Source organism: Pipistrellus hanaki, assembly GCF_964339955.1.
Source record: "Pipistrellus hanaki genome assembly, chromosome: 12".
NCBI lineage: Eukaryota > Metazoa > Chordata > Mammalia > Chiroptera > Vespertilionidae > Pipistrellus > Pipistrellus hanaki.
Window position 1 is genome coordinate 59,843,147 of NC_140514.1, and position 14,128 is coordinate 59,857,274.

A 14,128-nucleotide genomic window follows, 5' to 3' on the forward strand; every position below is an offset into this window, starting at 1 on the left:
TCCCCGAGGAGACTGTCCCCGAGGAGGCCGTCCCCGAGGAGGCTGTCCCCGAGGAGACTGTCCCCGAGGAGGCTGTGCCCCGAGGAGGCTGTGCCCCGAGGAGGCTGTTTCCCGAGGAGACTGTCCCCGAGGAGGCTGTCCCCGAGGAGGCTGTCCCCGAGGAGGCCGTCCCCGAGGAGGCTGTCACTGAGGAGGCTGTTCCCCGAGGAGGCTGTCCCCGAGGAGGCTGTCCCCGAGGAGGCTGTCCCCGAGGAGGCTGTCCCCGAGGAGGCTGTCCCCGAGGAGGCTGTTCCCCGAGGAGGCTGTCCCCGAGGAGGCTGTCACTGAGGAGGCTGTCCCCGAGGAGGCTGTTCCCCGAGGAGGCTGTCCCCGAGGAGGCTGTGCCCCGAGGAGGCTGTCCCCGAGGAGGCTGTTCCCCGAGGAGGCTGTCCCCGAGGAGGCTGTGCCCCGAGGAGGCTGTCACTGAGGAGGCTGTTCCCGAGGAGACTGTCACTGAGGAGGCTGTTCCCGAGGAGGCTGTCCCCCGAGGAGGCTGTTCCCCGAGGAGGCTGTCCCCGAGGAGGCTGTTCCCCGAGGAGGCTGTCCCCGAGGAGGCTGTCACTGAGGAGACTGTTCCCGAGGAGGCTGTCCCCCGAGGAGGCTGTTCCCCGAGGAGACTGTCACTGAGGAGGCTGTTCCCCGAGGAGACTGTCACTGAGGAGACTGTTCCCGAGGAGGCTGTCCCCCGAGGAGGCTGTTCCCCGAGGAGACTGTCACCGAGGAGGCTGTGCCCCGAGTTCCTTCAGGCGGGTGGGGCCTTGGACGTGGCCTGGCCCGGCCCTTCACCGTCGCTGCCACAGCCTCTGAGTAACTGTGAGGAGGGTCGAGTGGCATTTAGGAGTGACAGGGCCTTGACAGTTACTTACACGTTAGTTTTTATTTTTTTTAGAAAGCATGGTGTATTTTATTAATTAATTGTTAATCCTCTCCGAGGGTATTTTCCCATTGACTTTCTAGAGAGAGTGGAAGAGAGAGGGAAAGACACACAGAGAGAAACATCAGTGTGAAAGATACACTGATTTGTTGCCTCCCACACACACCCCGACCAGGCCTGGGGATCAAGTCTGCAACTGAGGTCCGTGCCCTTGACTGGAATCGAATCCAGATCCTTCAGTGCACAGGGCGACGCTCTACCCACTGAGCCACACCGGCAGGACTGGTCACACCTTTAATTCGCCGCATCAGACACTGGCTGTTGGTGTTGGACAGAAATGCTCCTGTATCGCGAAGGAGCCGGTCTGAGGAGGAGATGTGGTGCCGTTGCTGTGGACCCGGATCTCAGTGCCGGAGAGGTGTTCCGTTCAATCGGACGTGCAGAGACTTGCTTTTTGAAAGTGACGCTTGGATCAGACTATGGCTGTGCAGAAGCTGTAGGTGTGGCTAATATGGTGTTTGTTTTATTTCCTGAAAGGACCTCTGGGAGAAGCGAAGAGAATAAATATTTGTGTGAGTTTCTAAGCAACTCAGGTGCTGTGTGTGTGTATGTGTGTGTGTGTGTGCGTGGTCTCCACAGAGATCACAGAGGAACCAGAAGGCCCGGCTGGCAGGGCGTCTGCGCGGCTGTCCCCAGGGCCAATGGGACACTCCCCGCAGGGGACCGGGGCCGCAGCAGAGGCACCTCCGCTCCGGCTCCGCTGGCTTCGCGAGTCTCGTCCAGATGATCAGTGTGTGACTGTGGACTTAGGTTTCTCAGGCTGTTTTAGTTTTGCCTAGAGATTTATAAATCTGACGTTTACTCCTGCATGGGTCATGTTTAAGATGACTGAACTTTAATTTCTTAGAAAATAGAAAAGTCTTGTTCTGCAAAATTAGGGGTCTTCATAAAACCAAGTGCGATTCTGACATGTGGACCCCACGGCGCACCGCAGTGCTGACTCAGAGCTGCTGGCCTCCAGGCCCAGCGCCGCGGCCGCAGCCGCGGCCGCGCAGAGACGCTTCCGCCGGGCTGGGCGGCGGGAGGGCACTCGTTGTCCTGATGTGGTGCCACCTGTCACGAGGACACCATCCTCCTGGCCCGGCTCCACCCTGTGCCCGGCAGCAGCCTGGTCTTGGGGTCCCGCTGGGGAGCTGCACTTGAGTCGAGTTCATCTGCAGCCTTGTTCTCCTCCTGCCTCCGCAGTGTGTGACAGACGCTGTCTTTCTCCTCTTCCCTCCCATCTCCCGCCGCGTCACGTGACTTGGCTTTGACCACGGCCACAGACAGCACATCCACGTGGCAGACGGCGGAGGGCAGGGCACGGCCAGCGGCACCTGGGAGTGTGGGCATCGCCTCCTCCTCGGTCTGTGTCCTCAGAGCGGGTCCGAGGCCGCCTCGCGGCTGGGGACACGCCCGGCGTCGCGCACATGGACGGGCCTGTCCCGGCGGCAGGGTCGCGGTCGGCTGCCCTTCCCCGCGGTGTTTGTGACGTCATTGTGAGACTCCCCTGCAGAGGATCAGAGTGAGGAAGGTCCCTGCCGTTCGGCGGCTTTCATAGGAAACGGAGATAGTGCGGTGGAAAGTTCCATCACAGGCCCACCGTGGGGAGAGGCCACCGTGGGGAGAGGTCACCGTGGGGAGAGGCCACCGTGGGGAGAGGTCACCATGGGGAGAGGCCACCGTGGGGAGAGGCCACCGTGGGGAGAGGCCACCGTGGGGAGAGGCCACCTAGTGAGAGGCCACCGTGGGGAGAGGCCACCGTGGGGAGAGGTCACCATGGGGAGAGGCCACCGTGGGGAGAGGCCACCGTGGGGAGAGGCCACCGTGGGGAGAGGCCACCTAGTGAGAGGCCACCGTGGGGAGAGGCCACCGTGGGGAGAGGCCACCGTGGGGAGAGGCCACCTTGGGGAGAGGCCACCGTGGGGAGGTCACCGTGGGGAGAGGCCACCGTGGGGAGAGGCCACCTTGGGGAGAGGCCACCTTGGGGCCTATATGAGTGGGTGTTATAAGGTCTCCCGTGCCTGGAACTCTGGGGGGAAGATTCAGGGTTAGAATGAGGACCTGGCTGTTAATGGGGTGTGGTGTGTGTTAGTGGGGTGTGACCTAATAGGGGGCGTGGCCTGTGTTAGTGTCATGTGACCTGTGTTAGTTGGGTGTGGTGTTAGTGGCATGTGGCCCTGTGTAATTGAGTGTGGCCTGTGTTGGTGGGCAGGGCCTGTTAGTGGGTGGGGCCGTGTTGGGTGTGGCCTTAGTGGGCGGAGCCGTGTTGATGGGTGGGGCCTGTTGTTCATGCCTCCTGCCTCTGCTTCCCTTCCCTGTGGTTTGCCTGGTGCCCATCGCTCCTGGATGGCTGGAGCTCCGGCTCTACATCCGCCTGTATCCGCCCTGGACACAGCGGTGCCCCAGCCTCTCCCGTCCAGCACCGGCCTCCATGCCCAGGACGTCGCTGAGCCTCTGCTCCTGCCAGCCTCCATGGTGCGGGCACAGCCCAGGTCACTGTCCAGCAACGAGGATGAGGACGCTCCCTGAGAGGGAATACAGACAACTGACACGGCTCGCTCGGCTCACACTGCTGACATGGCTTACACGGCTCACACGGCTCACACGGCTCACACGGCCCACATGGTTCACATGGCTGACACAGCGCACATGGCCCACACAGTTCACACGGCTGACACGGTGCACACGGCTCTCACGGTGCACATGGCTGACATGGCTTACGCGGCTCACACGGCCCACATGGCTCACATGGCTCACACAGCTGACACGGCTCACACAGCTAACATGGGCTCACACAGCTGACATGGATCACACTGCTGACACGGCTGACATGGATCACACGGCCGACACGGCTCACACAGCTAACACGGGCTCACACAGCTCACAGCCAACACGACTAAGCTTCTGGGAAGCAGCCTTGCTTCATGCCTCGCAAACAGCATGGTTTGCTGTTGCCGCCTTTGGAAGAAATTAACTCACACACTGCAGTGTCTTTGCTTTAACATGTGCTAGGAAGCCTCTGTTTTGTTGTGAACCCTCTCTGAGGATTTCCCGGTGCTTTCAGAAAGAAATAGGCGGTGAGGGAGAGGACGTGACCGCTGCCTCCCGCTCGGGCCTCGGCAGGGAGCGGCCGTGCAGGTGCCCTGGCCGGGCTCGGCGGGCTGCGGCTCGGTGTGCGGGGGGAGGCTGGGAGCGGGCGCGTTCGGCCGCCTGGCCAGTGCGGTGCCTCGATGTTCCTGTCACCGTGTGAGCCGGCACGCCCGTGTGAGGGAGGCACGGCAGAGGGTCAGGCCGGGGGCCCGGGATGGAGGAGCTCCGTGCACACGGAGGGGCCCGCGTCCTCGTTGGGGTGACTCTTCCTCCCCGTCCCGCCCAGGGGCCACGCTGGAGGAGGCGGAGCGGCACTGGGCCTGGCTGGAGCAGAACCTGCTGCCCTCCCTGGCTGTCTTCGACAGCGCCGACGACCTGGCCAGCTTCGTCACCGGGAAGGTGAAGGTGGGTGCTGCTGACCCGCTTCCTGCGGGAAGGGAGGTGCGTGCTGGACCCCCCCCCCCAGCTTCCTGCGGGAAGGGAGGTGCGTGCTGACCCCCCCCCCCAGCTTCCTGCGGGAAGGGAGGTGCGTGCTGACCCCCCCCCTTCCTGCGGGAAGGGAGGTGCGTGCTGGACCCCCCCCCCCAGCTTCCTGCGGGAAGGGAGGTGCGTGCTGGACCCCCCCCCCAGCTTCCTGCGGGAAGGGAGGTGCGTGCTGACCCCCCCCCCCAGCTTCCTGCGGGAAGGGAGGTGCGTGCTGACCCCCCCCCTTCCTGCGGGAAGGGAGGTGTGTGCTGACCCCCCCCTCAGCTTCCTGCGGGAAGGGAGGTGAGTGCTGACCCCCCCCTCAGCTTCCTGCGGGAAGGGAGGTGCGTGCTGACCCCCCCCCTTCCTGCGGGAAGGGAGGTGTGTGCTGGACCCCTCCCTCAGCTTCCTGCGGGAAGGGAGGTGCGTTCTGACCCCCCCCCCCAGCTTCCGGTGGGAAGGGAGGTGAGTGCTGACCCCCCCCCCCTTCCTGCGGGAAGGGAGGTGCGTGCTGACCCCCCCCTCAGCTTCCTGCGGGAAGGGAGGTGCGTGCTGGACCCCTCCCTCAGCTTCCTGCGGGAAGGGAGGTGCGTGCTGACCCCCCCCCCCTCAGCTTCTTGCGGGAAGGGAGGTGCGTTCTGACCTCCCCCCCTCAGCTTCTTGCGGGAAGGGAGGTGCGTGCTGACCGCCCCCCTCAGCTTCCTGCGGGAAGGGAGGTGCGTTCTGACCCCCCCCCCTCAGCTTCCTGTGGGAAGGGAGGTGCGTGCTGACCGCCCCCCTCAGCTTCCTACGGGAAGGGAGGTGCGTGCTGACTGCCCCCCCCTCAGCTTCCTGCGGGAAGGGAGGAGGTGTGGGCTGACCCCCACGCCCAGTGCCTCCGTGCAGTGTGCACACGCATTGAATTTCCTCTGGTTCTCTCGCTGGGACTGCTCACCTGGCCGAACACGGGGAGGCCCTGCCGGCTTGTCACTGTTCGGCTCGGGGAAATACATGTAAAACGTAGAAAGAGCTCATTCTCGGGCCTGAGTGTTTGCTGTCCTGAACAGACGCGCAGCCTTTTTTGTCCTAGAAAAGAAAATAGTCATATTTGTTTTTGCAGAACAGCAATGTTATTTCACTTTTAAAATTAGTTATTCCCAACGTTTTTGTAGTTGTGACATCTTGTGACTGTTTTGTTGGCCCTCACATTGCCCTCCTTTTAAAATGGACACTCACTCTGAAAACTGCGGAGCAGAGGATGGGCCTGCTGGGGGCGCTCCGTCCTGTCTCCCACGGGTCCTCAGCCTCTGCCCGCACGACGCGGCCGGCAGCCACTGTGTAATGACCCGCCAGCAGACAGATGCTGCTTCTTATTCAAAATTCTACTCTTTTTTAGAAAGTACGTTTTTATTGATTTCAGAGAGGAAGGGAGAGGGAGATAGAAACATCAGTGATGAGAGAGAATCAGGGATCGGCTGCCTCCTGCTCGCCCCTACTGGGGATTAAGCCCACAAACTGGGCATGTGCCCTTGACCAGAATCGAACCCAGGACCTTTCAGTCCACAGGCGACGCTCTATCCCCTGAGCCGCACTGGCGAGGGCCACATGTCCCCCTGTTAAAGGCTGCTCAGTCGCAGCAGGACCGGCACCTCCATTAGGGGGAGCCCTCAGACCAGGGATTCTGCCGGTGGTTTTCCCACAGACCAGCTCCGGCTCCCAGCTCCCGGGGGTGCTGAGTGAAGTGTGAGTTAAAGGGACAGGACAGGGGCGGGGCTGCCTGTGGGGTCGGGTCGGAAACAGATCCGATCCAGCGGGAGGTGCTGTGCGGCTGGTGGCCGCCGGGCGAGCAGGCAGGAGGCGGTGGTGGTGCCAGCAGGCTGCACTCAGCCTGGCCGGTAAAGACTGACCTGGGGACCAGCAGCGCAGTGAGGCTCAGCTGCAGGAAGGCCGCTTCCCGCCGTCTTCCCCTTCTTCCTGGTCTGACGGCTGTGCCGGTTTCCTGCTCGGTGCGGAGGGCGCTAGCCTCGGGCCTGTGGCTGTGGGGTTCTGAGGGAGGAGACCGGCCTCTGCCCTTCTCGGCTCTGCGGCGGCCCCAGAAGTTACACCGACAGTCAGAGGAACGGGAGAAACTGTCCCAGCGCCATCACACGGCACACGGGGCCGGCACGTGGCACACGACACACAGGGGCCGGCACACGGCACACGGGGCCTCACACGGCACGCAGGGCCGGCAGACGGCACACGGGGCCTCACACGGCACACAGGGCCGGCACATGGCACACGACACACAGGGGCCGGCACACGGCACACGGGGCCTCACACGGCACACAGGGGCCGGCACATGGGGCCTCACACGGCACACAGGGCCGGCAGATGGCACATGGGGGCCGGCACACGGCACACGGGGGCCGGCACATGGCACATGGGGCCTTACATGGCACACGGGGCCTCACACGGCACACGGGGCCGGCACACGGCACATGGGTCCTCACATGGCACACGGGGCCTCACACGGCACACGGGGCCGGCACACGGCACACGGGGCCTCACATGGCACACAGGGCCGGCAGACAGCACATGGGGGCCGGCACACGGCACATGGGGCCTCACACGGCACACGGGGCCTCGCACGGCACACGGGGGCCGGCACACAGCACATGGGGCCTCACACGGCACGCGGGGGCTGGCACACGGCACACGGGGGCCGGCACACGGGGGCCGGCACACGGCACACGGGGCCTCACACGGCACACAGGGCCGGCAGACGGCACATGGGGGCCGGCACACGGCACACGGGGGCCGGCACATGGCACATGGGGCCTGACATGGCACACGGGGCCTCACACGGCACACGGGGCCGGCACACGGCACATGGGTCCTCACATGGCACACGGGGCCTCACACGGCACACGGGGCTGGCACACGGCACACGGGGCCTCACATGGCACACAGGGCCGGCAGACAGCACATGGGGGCCGGCACACGGCACATGGGGCCTCACATGGCACGCGGGGGCTGGCACACGGCACATGGGGCCGGCACACGGGGGCTGTCACACGGCACATGGGGCCTCACATGGCACACGGGGCCTCACACGGCACGCGGGGGTCGTCACACGGCACACAGGGCCATCACACGGGGCCTCACATGGCACACAGGACCGGCAGACAGCACATGGGGGCCAGCACACGGCACATGGGGCCTCACACGGCACACGGGGCCTCGCACGGCACACGGGGGCCGGCACACAGCACATGGGGCCTCACACGGCACGCGGGGGCTGGCACACGGCACACGGGGGCCGGCACACGGGGGCCGGCACACGGCACATGGGGCCTCACACGGCACACGGGGCCGGCACACGGCATGCGGGGGTTGTCACACGGCACACAGGGCCATCACACGGGGCCTCACACGGCACACGGGGCGCAGGGCCAGGAACTCAGAGGGGTGCAGGAGCGGGGCTGGGGCATCTAGCCGCAGGGTGGGGCCGGCACAGGGGTGTCTGCATGAGGGGCCGATGTGGGGAGGGACCCACGGCAGGAAGCCGGGGGGGGGGGGCTCAGCTGTCTGGGGCGGGCAGTCTGAGCTGCTCCCGGCGGCTTTGGGGGTGTTTGGACCACAGGAGCCTCAGCCGTCACGCTCCCTTCTGCTTTGGAGACTAGAACATGTATGCAGCGTGCTCGCAGCACACAGTTAGCAGTCACAGCTTTACACTTCCATTGATTTTTATTTTGGGGGAGGGGGGGGAGAGGGAGAGACAGGGAGAAACATCGATGAGAGGGACACACTGATTGGCTGCCTCCTGCATGTGGCCCAGGACCCAGCCTGTAGATGACATTGGGCCCTTGACCAGGAGGGAGAGGGCGTCTGGGGAAGGGGGGCGTCTGGGGAAGGGGGGGCGTCTGGGGGAGGGGGGCGTCTGGGGGAGGGGAGGTGTCTGGGGAAGGGGGGCGTCTGGGGGAGGGGGGCGTCTGGGGAAGGGGGGCGTCTGGGGGAGGGGAGGTGTCTGGGGAAGGGGGGGCGTCTGGGGAAGGGGGGATGTCTGGGGGAGGGGAGGTGTCTGGGGAAGGGGGGCGTCTGGGGAAGGGGGGCGTCTGGGGAAGGGGGGCGTCTGGGGGAGGGGAGGTGTCTGGGGAAGGGGGGATGTCTGGGGAAGGGGGGCGTCTGGGGGAGGCGGGCGTCTGGGGGAGGGGAGGTGTCTGGGGAAGGGGGGCGTCTGGGGAAGGGGGGATGTCTGGGGAAGGGGGGCGTCTGGGGGAGGCGGGCGTCTGGGGAAGGGGGATGTCTGGGGGAGGGGAGGTGTCTGGGGAAGGGGGGCGTCTGGGGGAGGGCGGGCGTCTGGGGAAGGGGGGCGTCTGGGGGAGGCGGGCGTCTGGGGAAGGGGGATGTCTGGGGAAGGGGGGCGTCTGGGGAAGGGGGGCGTCTGGGGGAGGGGGGATGTCTGGGGGAGGGGAGGTGTCTGGGGAAGGGGGGCGTCTGGGGAAGGGGGGCGTCTGGGGGAGGGGGGATGTCTGGGGGAAGGGGGTGTCTGGGGGAGGGGGGCGTCTGAGGAAGGGGGGCGTCTGGGGGAGGGGGGATGTCTGGGGGAAGGGGGTGTCTGGGGGAGGGGGGATGTCTGGGGGAAGGGGGTGTCTGGGGAAGGGGGTGTCTGGGGGAGGGGAGGTGTCTGGGGAAGGGGGGCGGGGGGCGTCTGGGGAAGGGGGGATGTCTGGGGGAAGGGGGTGTCTGGGGAAGGGGGGATGTCTGGGGAAGGGGGGCGTCTGGGGGAGGCGGGCGTCTGGGGGAGGGGAGAGTGTCTGGAGGAAGGGAGAGGGTTTCGGGAGAGGGAGGGGGTCTGAGGCTGAGCACCAGGGCTCCCCGCCCGCCCGCTTCTCCCTAAAGGAGTGTTGTGTCCCTGTCAGGCCCTGATCGCAGAGGAGACCAGCAGCCGGCTGGCGGAGCAGGAGGAGGAGCCCGAGAAGTTCCGAGAGGCCTGGGTCAAGTTTGCGTCCAGGTTCAACTTCCCGGAGGCGGAGAAGCTTGTCACCTACTACTCGTGCTGCTGCTGGAAGGGCCGCGTGCCCCGCCAGGGCTGGCTCTACCTCAGCGCCAACCACCTCTGCTTCTACTCCTTCCTCCTGGGCAGGGAGCGTAAGTGGGGGCTGCGCCCGGCGGCCAGGACCCCTGGGTCGTTAGCGAGAGGAGTCCCCACAGCGGGCTTAGGCAGCCGTGAGATGATAACAGGTGATATTTGATCTATGTCCCCCTGATAACTTTTGCAAAAAGGGGGACATTTGCTTACATTTGCTGTTTAATCACGTGGTCCCACTAAGGGATTCGCCTTCGGGAGCCGTGTCCTCCGCCTTCGGGACGTTTCTGTGCAGCTCAGCTTGCTGGCCTGAGGGGCGTGGCCCGCTGCCAGCCCTCGGAAGCTGGGCCGGTCAGCCGGTGGCTCTGCCCTGGCTTGGGGTTCAGGTGCGGCTCCGCCCACGTCCCCACCAGCTGGAGCCACGGCCCACAGACATCAGTCGTATATAAGTTATTCTCCTTGGAACTTCTGGAACCAAACATTGCTCCATGTGCCAGGCAGTGTCGTGTGTGTGTGTGTGTGTGTGTGTGTGTGTACCTGCACACGAAAACATTCCTCTCTTTTTTAGTTTTATTAATTTCTTTATTGATTAAGGTATCACATATTAGTCCTCAACCCCCCATTCCAATCCCCTACTCCCCCCACTCATGCCCCCACCCCCCTATTGTCCCTGACCCCTGGTTAGGCTCATATGGATGCACATAAGTCCTTTGGTTGACCTCTTCCTTTTATCCCCACCCTCCCTTTGAGTCCCTCAGTCTGATCCATGCCTCCTTATCTCTGGGTCTGTTCTTGTTCATCAGTCTGTGTTGTTCTATATTCCTTTTTATTCCTGCGTTTCGGTCTATGTTTCAACTTGAACCTGGGGGTGGAGGGTGCCTCTTGGGTCCTGCATCTGCCGTCACTCCATCCCCCACGGCAGCCTCCACCCCCACGCCGTGGTCCGGGGCGGGCTCTGGCCGCTGTCCATGTGAGGCCTGGGGATTCGTGTGGGCTGGCCCTGCCCAGGCGTTGGGGTGAGTTCATTAAATGTTCGACAAAATAGAGCGGCTGATGCTTAAGCTGATACTTCTGTGTGGCCAGCGAGTGATGTTAAATTACCCAAAACAAACAAACCAAATTGGTGGGAAAAGCCCCGCCTGGTCCACGTGCCCCGTCGGCGCAGCCTCAGCCCCTCCTGCGATGTGCTCTGGCCTGGCCTGGCTGTTCTTCCGCTGGACGGCTGTCAGTTAGCCGTCTTCCCGCTCTCGTGTCCGTGTGCAAACGCCTGTCATCCTTCAAGACCCTCCAGGGGCCGCCCTGGGCCTGGGCACCCGAACCCAGTCTGCGGTTCCCTGGGCTCTGCCACTCCCTGGAGCTCACCTGCTCGCACGTCCGTCCCCGCCGACGAGCTCCTGCAGGAGGGCCTTTCCCGCAGCAGCTGGGCGAGGGGGCGGCGCAGACAGGGAAGGAAGCCGCTGAAGAGCCCTCCTCCCCGCGGTCCTCCGTGGCCGCCGGCACTTCTGAAACATGCCCCGTCCGCCCCTCAGCGGGCACTGTGCTCTTCTCCCTTAGACTGTAACAGTAAAACAGACACACCAGCCAACCCCGCTGCCTGGTGAGGGAACCAGAACTACCCCTGGTTTTGTGGTCAGATCGGCAGAAATCTGTAGTTCAGGGTTTGCTACAGAACTTTGGGAATCACTGTGTGTGTGCCATGAGGTAGAAAAGGCGAATTCGCTGCTCCAGCCTCATGTGGAAATGCAGCCTTTGGAATTATTAATGCATGGAAGGCATTATTGCAAACTAAAAGGAAGGAGCTAGTAGAGAGGAAAACACTTAACCATCCCCTCTTCATTGGAAAGGAGAACGAGTCCTTCCCAGTACTGACCCGTCCTTGTCACTAGCTCTGAGACTGTTAGGGAGATGAGATTTGGAGGAAGTAAAGGCTCCCGTATTGGTGAGAGTTGTTACTTTAAGTTGTGACTGTGTGTCCCCGTGCTCGGCAGCACGCCTCGCCCGGCTCCGAGACGGACAGACACTGTCCTGAGGCGGGCGGAGCCGATCGCTGTGCCAGGCTCAGGCACGGCTGCGCCCTCCTCGAAGGCTGTCCGCTGTCCTGGACACAGTCTGAGCCAGCCGTTCCCCTCGCCGAGGTCACCAAGAACCCTGTGCGCGCTTCCGTAGCTCCTGCAGCGCTCGAAACCAGCATTTATGCGGATTGAAAAATTGCTGCATCTTTTGCAAAAATTGAAGTTGAAATATTCTTGAGAGAATGTTCACTTGCTGTTTCAGAATGTGTTCCTCGCCCCAGTGTTGGCCAGCACCTCGGGTCGTCCCACTTGCACCCTAGCGAGCACCGCCCACGGAGCCGGTCCGGCAGCCGCTGCCGCAGGCTGTCCTGGCCGCCCTCCCTGCGCCTCCGGCGCGAGGCCAGCACGGGCACGTTGGGGCATGCTGTGGGTGAAATGTGTGTTTGCTGTGTTTTCTTCCAGTCAAACTCGTGATCCCGTGGGTGGACATCCAGAAGTTAGAGAAGACGTCCAACGCCTTCTTGACGGCCGCCGTCCGCGTCAGCACGCCCGGCAAGGAGCGGGACTTCTCCATGTTCCTGGACCTGGAGGAGGCGCTGCGGGTCATGGAGCAGCTGGCCGACGTGACGCTGCGCAGGCTGCTGGACAACGAGGGCTTCGACCTGGACCCCCCGCTGCAGGAGCCGAGCCAGATCACCAAGAGGTGAGCTCCGGCCGGCCGCCAGCCGCCAGCCGCCACGTGCACGCGGCCTGGCCCAGCGGTGTGAGCCTCCCTGCCCTCAGCAGAGCCCACCGCCGAGCTGTCAATCACCAGAGCGCAGTCACTGATAGCAACGGTCATTCATGTCCTTTATGCCATAGGCTGGATTTCCGGGTTCAGCTCCTTTGTTCAGATGTTATTTCAAAATTGATTTTCATAAAAAATACTTCCAGCCGGGACTGGTTTGGCTCAGTGGATAGAGTGTTGGGCTGCGGACTGAAAGGTCCCAGGTTCAATTCCGGGCAAGGGCATGTACCTTGGTTGCAGGCACATACCCAATGGGGGGTGTGCAAGAGGCAGCTGGTCGATGATCCTCTCTCATCGTTGTTTCTAACTCTATCCCTCTCTCTTCCTCTCTGAAAAATCAATAAAATATATTTAAAAAAATACTTCCAGAAAATGTAATATGTAGCCTCAAGCTAGAATTCTATTCAGCATTGGGCTTTATTAATGAACATTAAGAAAATTTACATTTTCATATTAAATTACTTTGTAGAAAACGTTTTCAGGACAGCAGGGTTATGTTCTCACCAACTTATTAGAAATGTGCTAAGAGTGTCTGCACCCTCTGATTTGTTGCCCCAAATTGATCTTTGTCAGGGAGCCTTGTGAGGTGGTTGCTTGAGGTACTTGTCCCATTAAAGAAGCTCCACATCTCGTGACCTCAGGTCACTCCTCAGCGGGGACAGGAGCCTCAGGTCACTCCTCAGCGGGGGCAGGAATGGGCTTAAGTGAAGAGCCATTTTCGTGGCTCTTCCTCTGGAATGGCGTCCCACTCCTGGCCGAGCACCTGAACCTCCAGCCCGATGCTCTGTGCTCTCCTCGCCAGAATGTGAGACCTCTGAGAGGGCGGGGAAGGCGGCCCAGCTCCACTAAGTCCCTCACCTGCTGCTGCAGAGGTCGGGGGGAGGGGGCTGCTCCTGGCAGCCTAGCCAGGAGCTCAGTGGCAGCACTATCTACTTCCTTTTTTTGTGAGCTTTCTCTCTCTCTCTCTCTCTCTCTCTCTCTCTCTCTCTCTCTCTCTCTTTCTTTCTTTCTTTCTGAAAAAGCACGCACACAGGCAGTGAGCAAGTGGGCCGCGTGGCCTTGGCCCAGAACCGCCCTGGCCCGTCCCAGGGACAAAGGGAAGCTCCCAGCCAGCCAGAGCTCACGCGGCCTCAGAACACGAAACACGCACTGTAGCCCAGCAAGCGGCTGCAGGACTGGGCCGTGGGCGGCCGGGAGGGTGCGGCCTGGGTGCCGTTTGCTCCCCTCCCGGTGCCAAGGTGCCAGCGGGCAGCCTGCGGGCAGGGCGTGGCCAGTGGGGTCCCTTCCCTGTTGCTTTGGTGCCAGCCTTGCAGCTGACCTCACTTAGGAGTGGGCCCAAGTGCCCGGATTGCTGTCCTGCGACGGGTCTCGCTGCCAGGGCCTCGTCTGCACTGGCGTCTGCGGCCATGTGTCTCAGCGGTGCGTGCTCCCGTGTCCGCGTTCACTCGCTCCAAACAGCTTCATGGTCCTTCGCAGATGCTCATCTAGAAATAGTGTGTTTCACTAGCCTCAAGCTGTGTACCATGATATAGAATAATCAAAACCATTTTTAAAAAGAAAGGAAGCAGGGGACTAAGCAGCTCCTGCGTTTCAGGCCATCCTCAGCCTCTCGCCCGGCCCGCGGCTGCGCCCACGGGGGTCCAGGCTCCTGCGGCCCCTGTGCCCCGCCCGCCTCGCAGGGCAGCCTCCGCCTGCGGCGTGCCCGGGGCCTCGCTCTCCGGGCGGCCGGCGCGAGGACGGAGGAGGAGAGCCTGTGGGTGAACGTGTCC

At 62.9% G+C, this 14,128-nt stretch overlaps 1 protein-coding gene across 6 annotated transcripts in view; it reads left to right on the plus strand.

Moving 5' to 3' along the window:
• The window catches only part of TBC1D8 (TBC1 domain family member 8), an 85,812-nt gene that overhangs the window by 37,863 nt on the left and 33,821 nt on the right, over positions 1-14,128 (plus strand). For 4 of the 6 annotated variants that reach the window (XM_084900497.1, XM_084900493.1, XM_084900492.1 and 1 more), the window contains 3 exons: positions 4,332-4,486; positions 9,394-9,622; positions 12,035-12,275. In XM_084900497.1, coding sequence (XP_084756623.1) covers positions 4,332-4,486; positions 9,394-9,622; positions 12,035-12,275 — 625 coding nt within the window. The remainder of the gene's footprint in view (positions 1-4,331; positions 4,487-9,393; positions 9,623-12,034; positions 12,276-14,128) is intronic. The other 2 variants (XM_084900494.1, XM_084900496.1) reach the window with 1 other exon arrangement.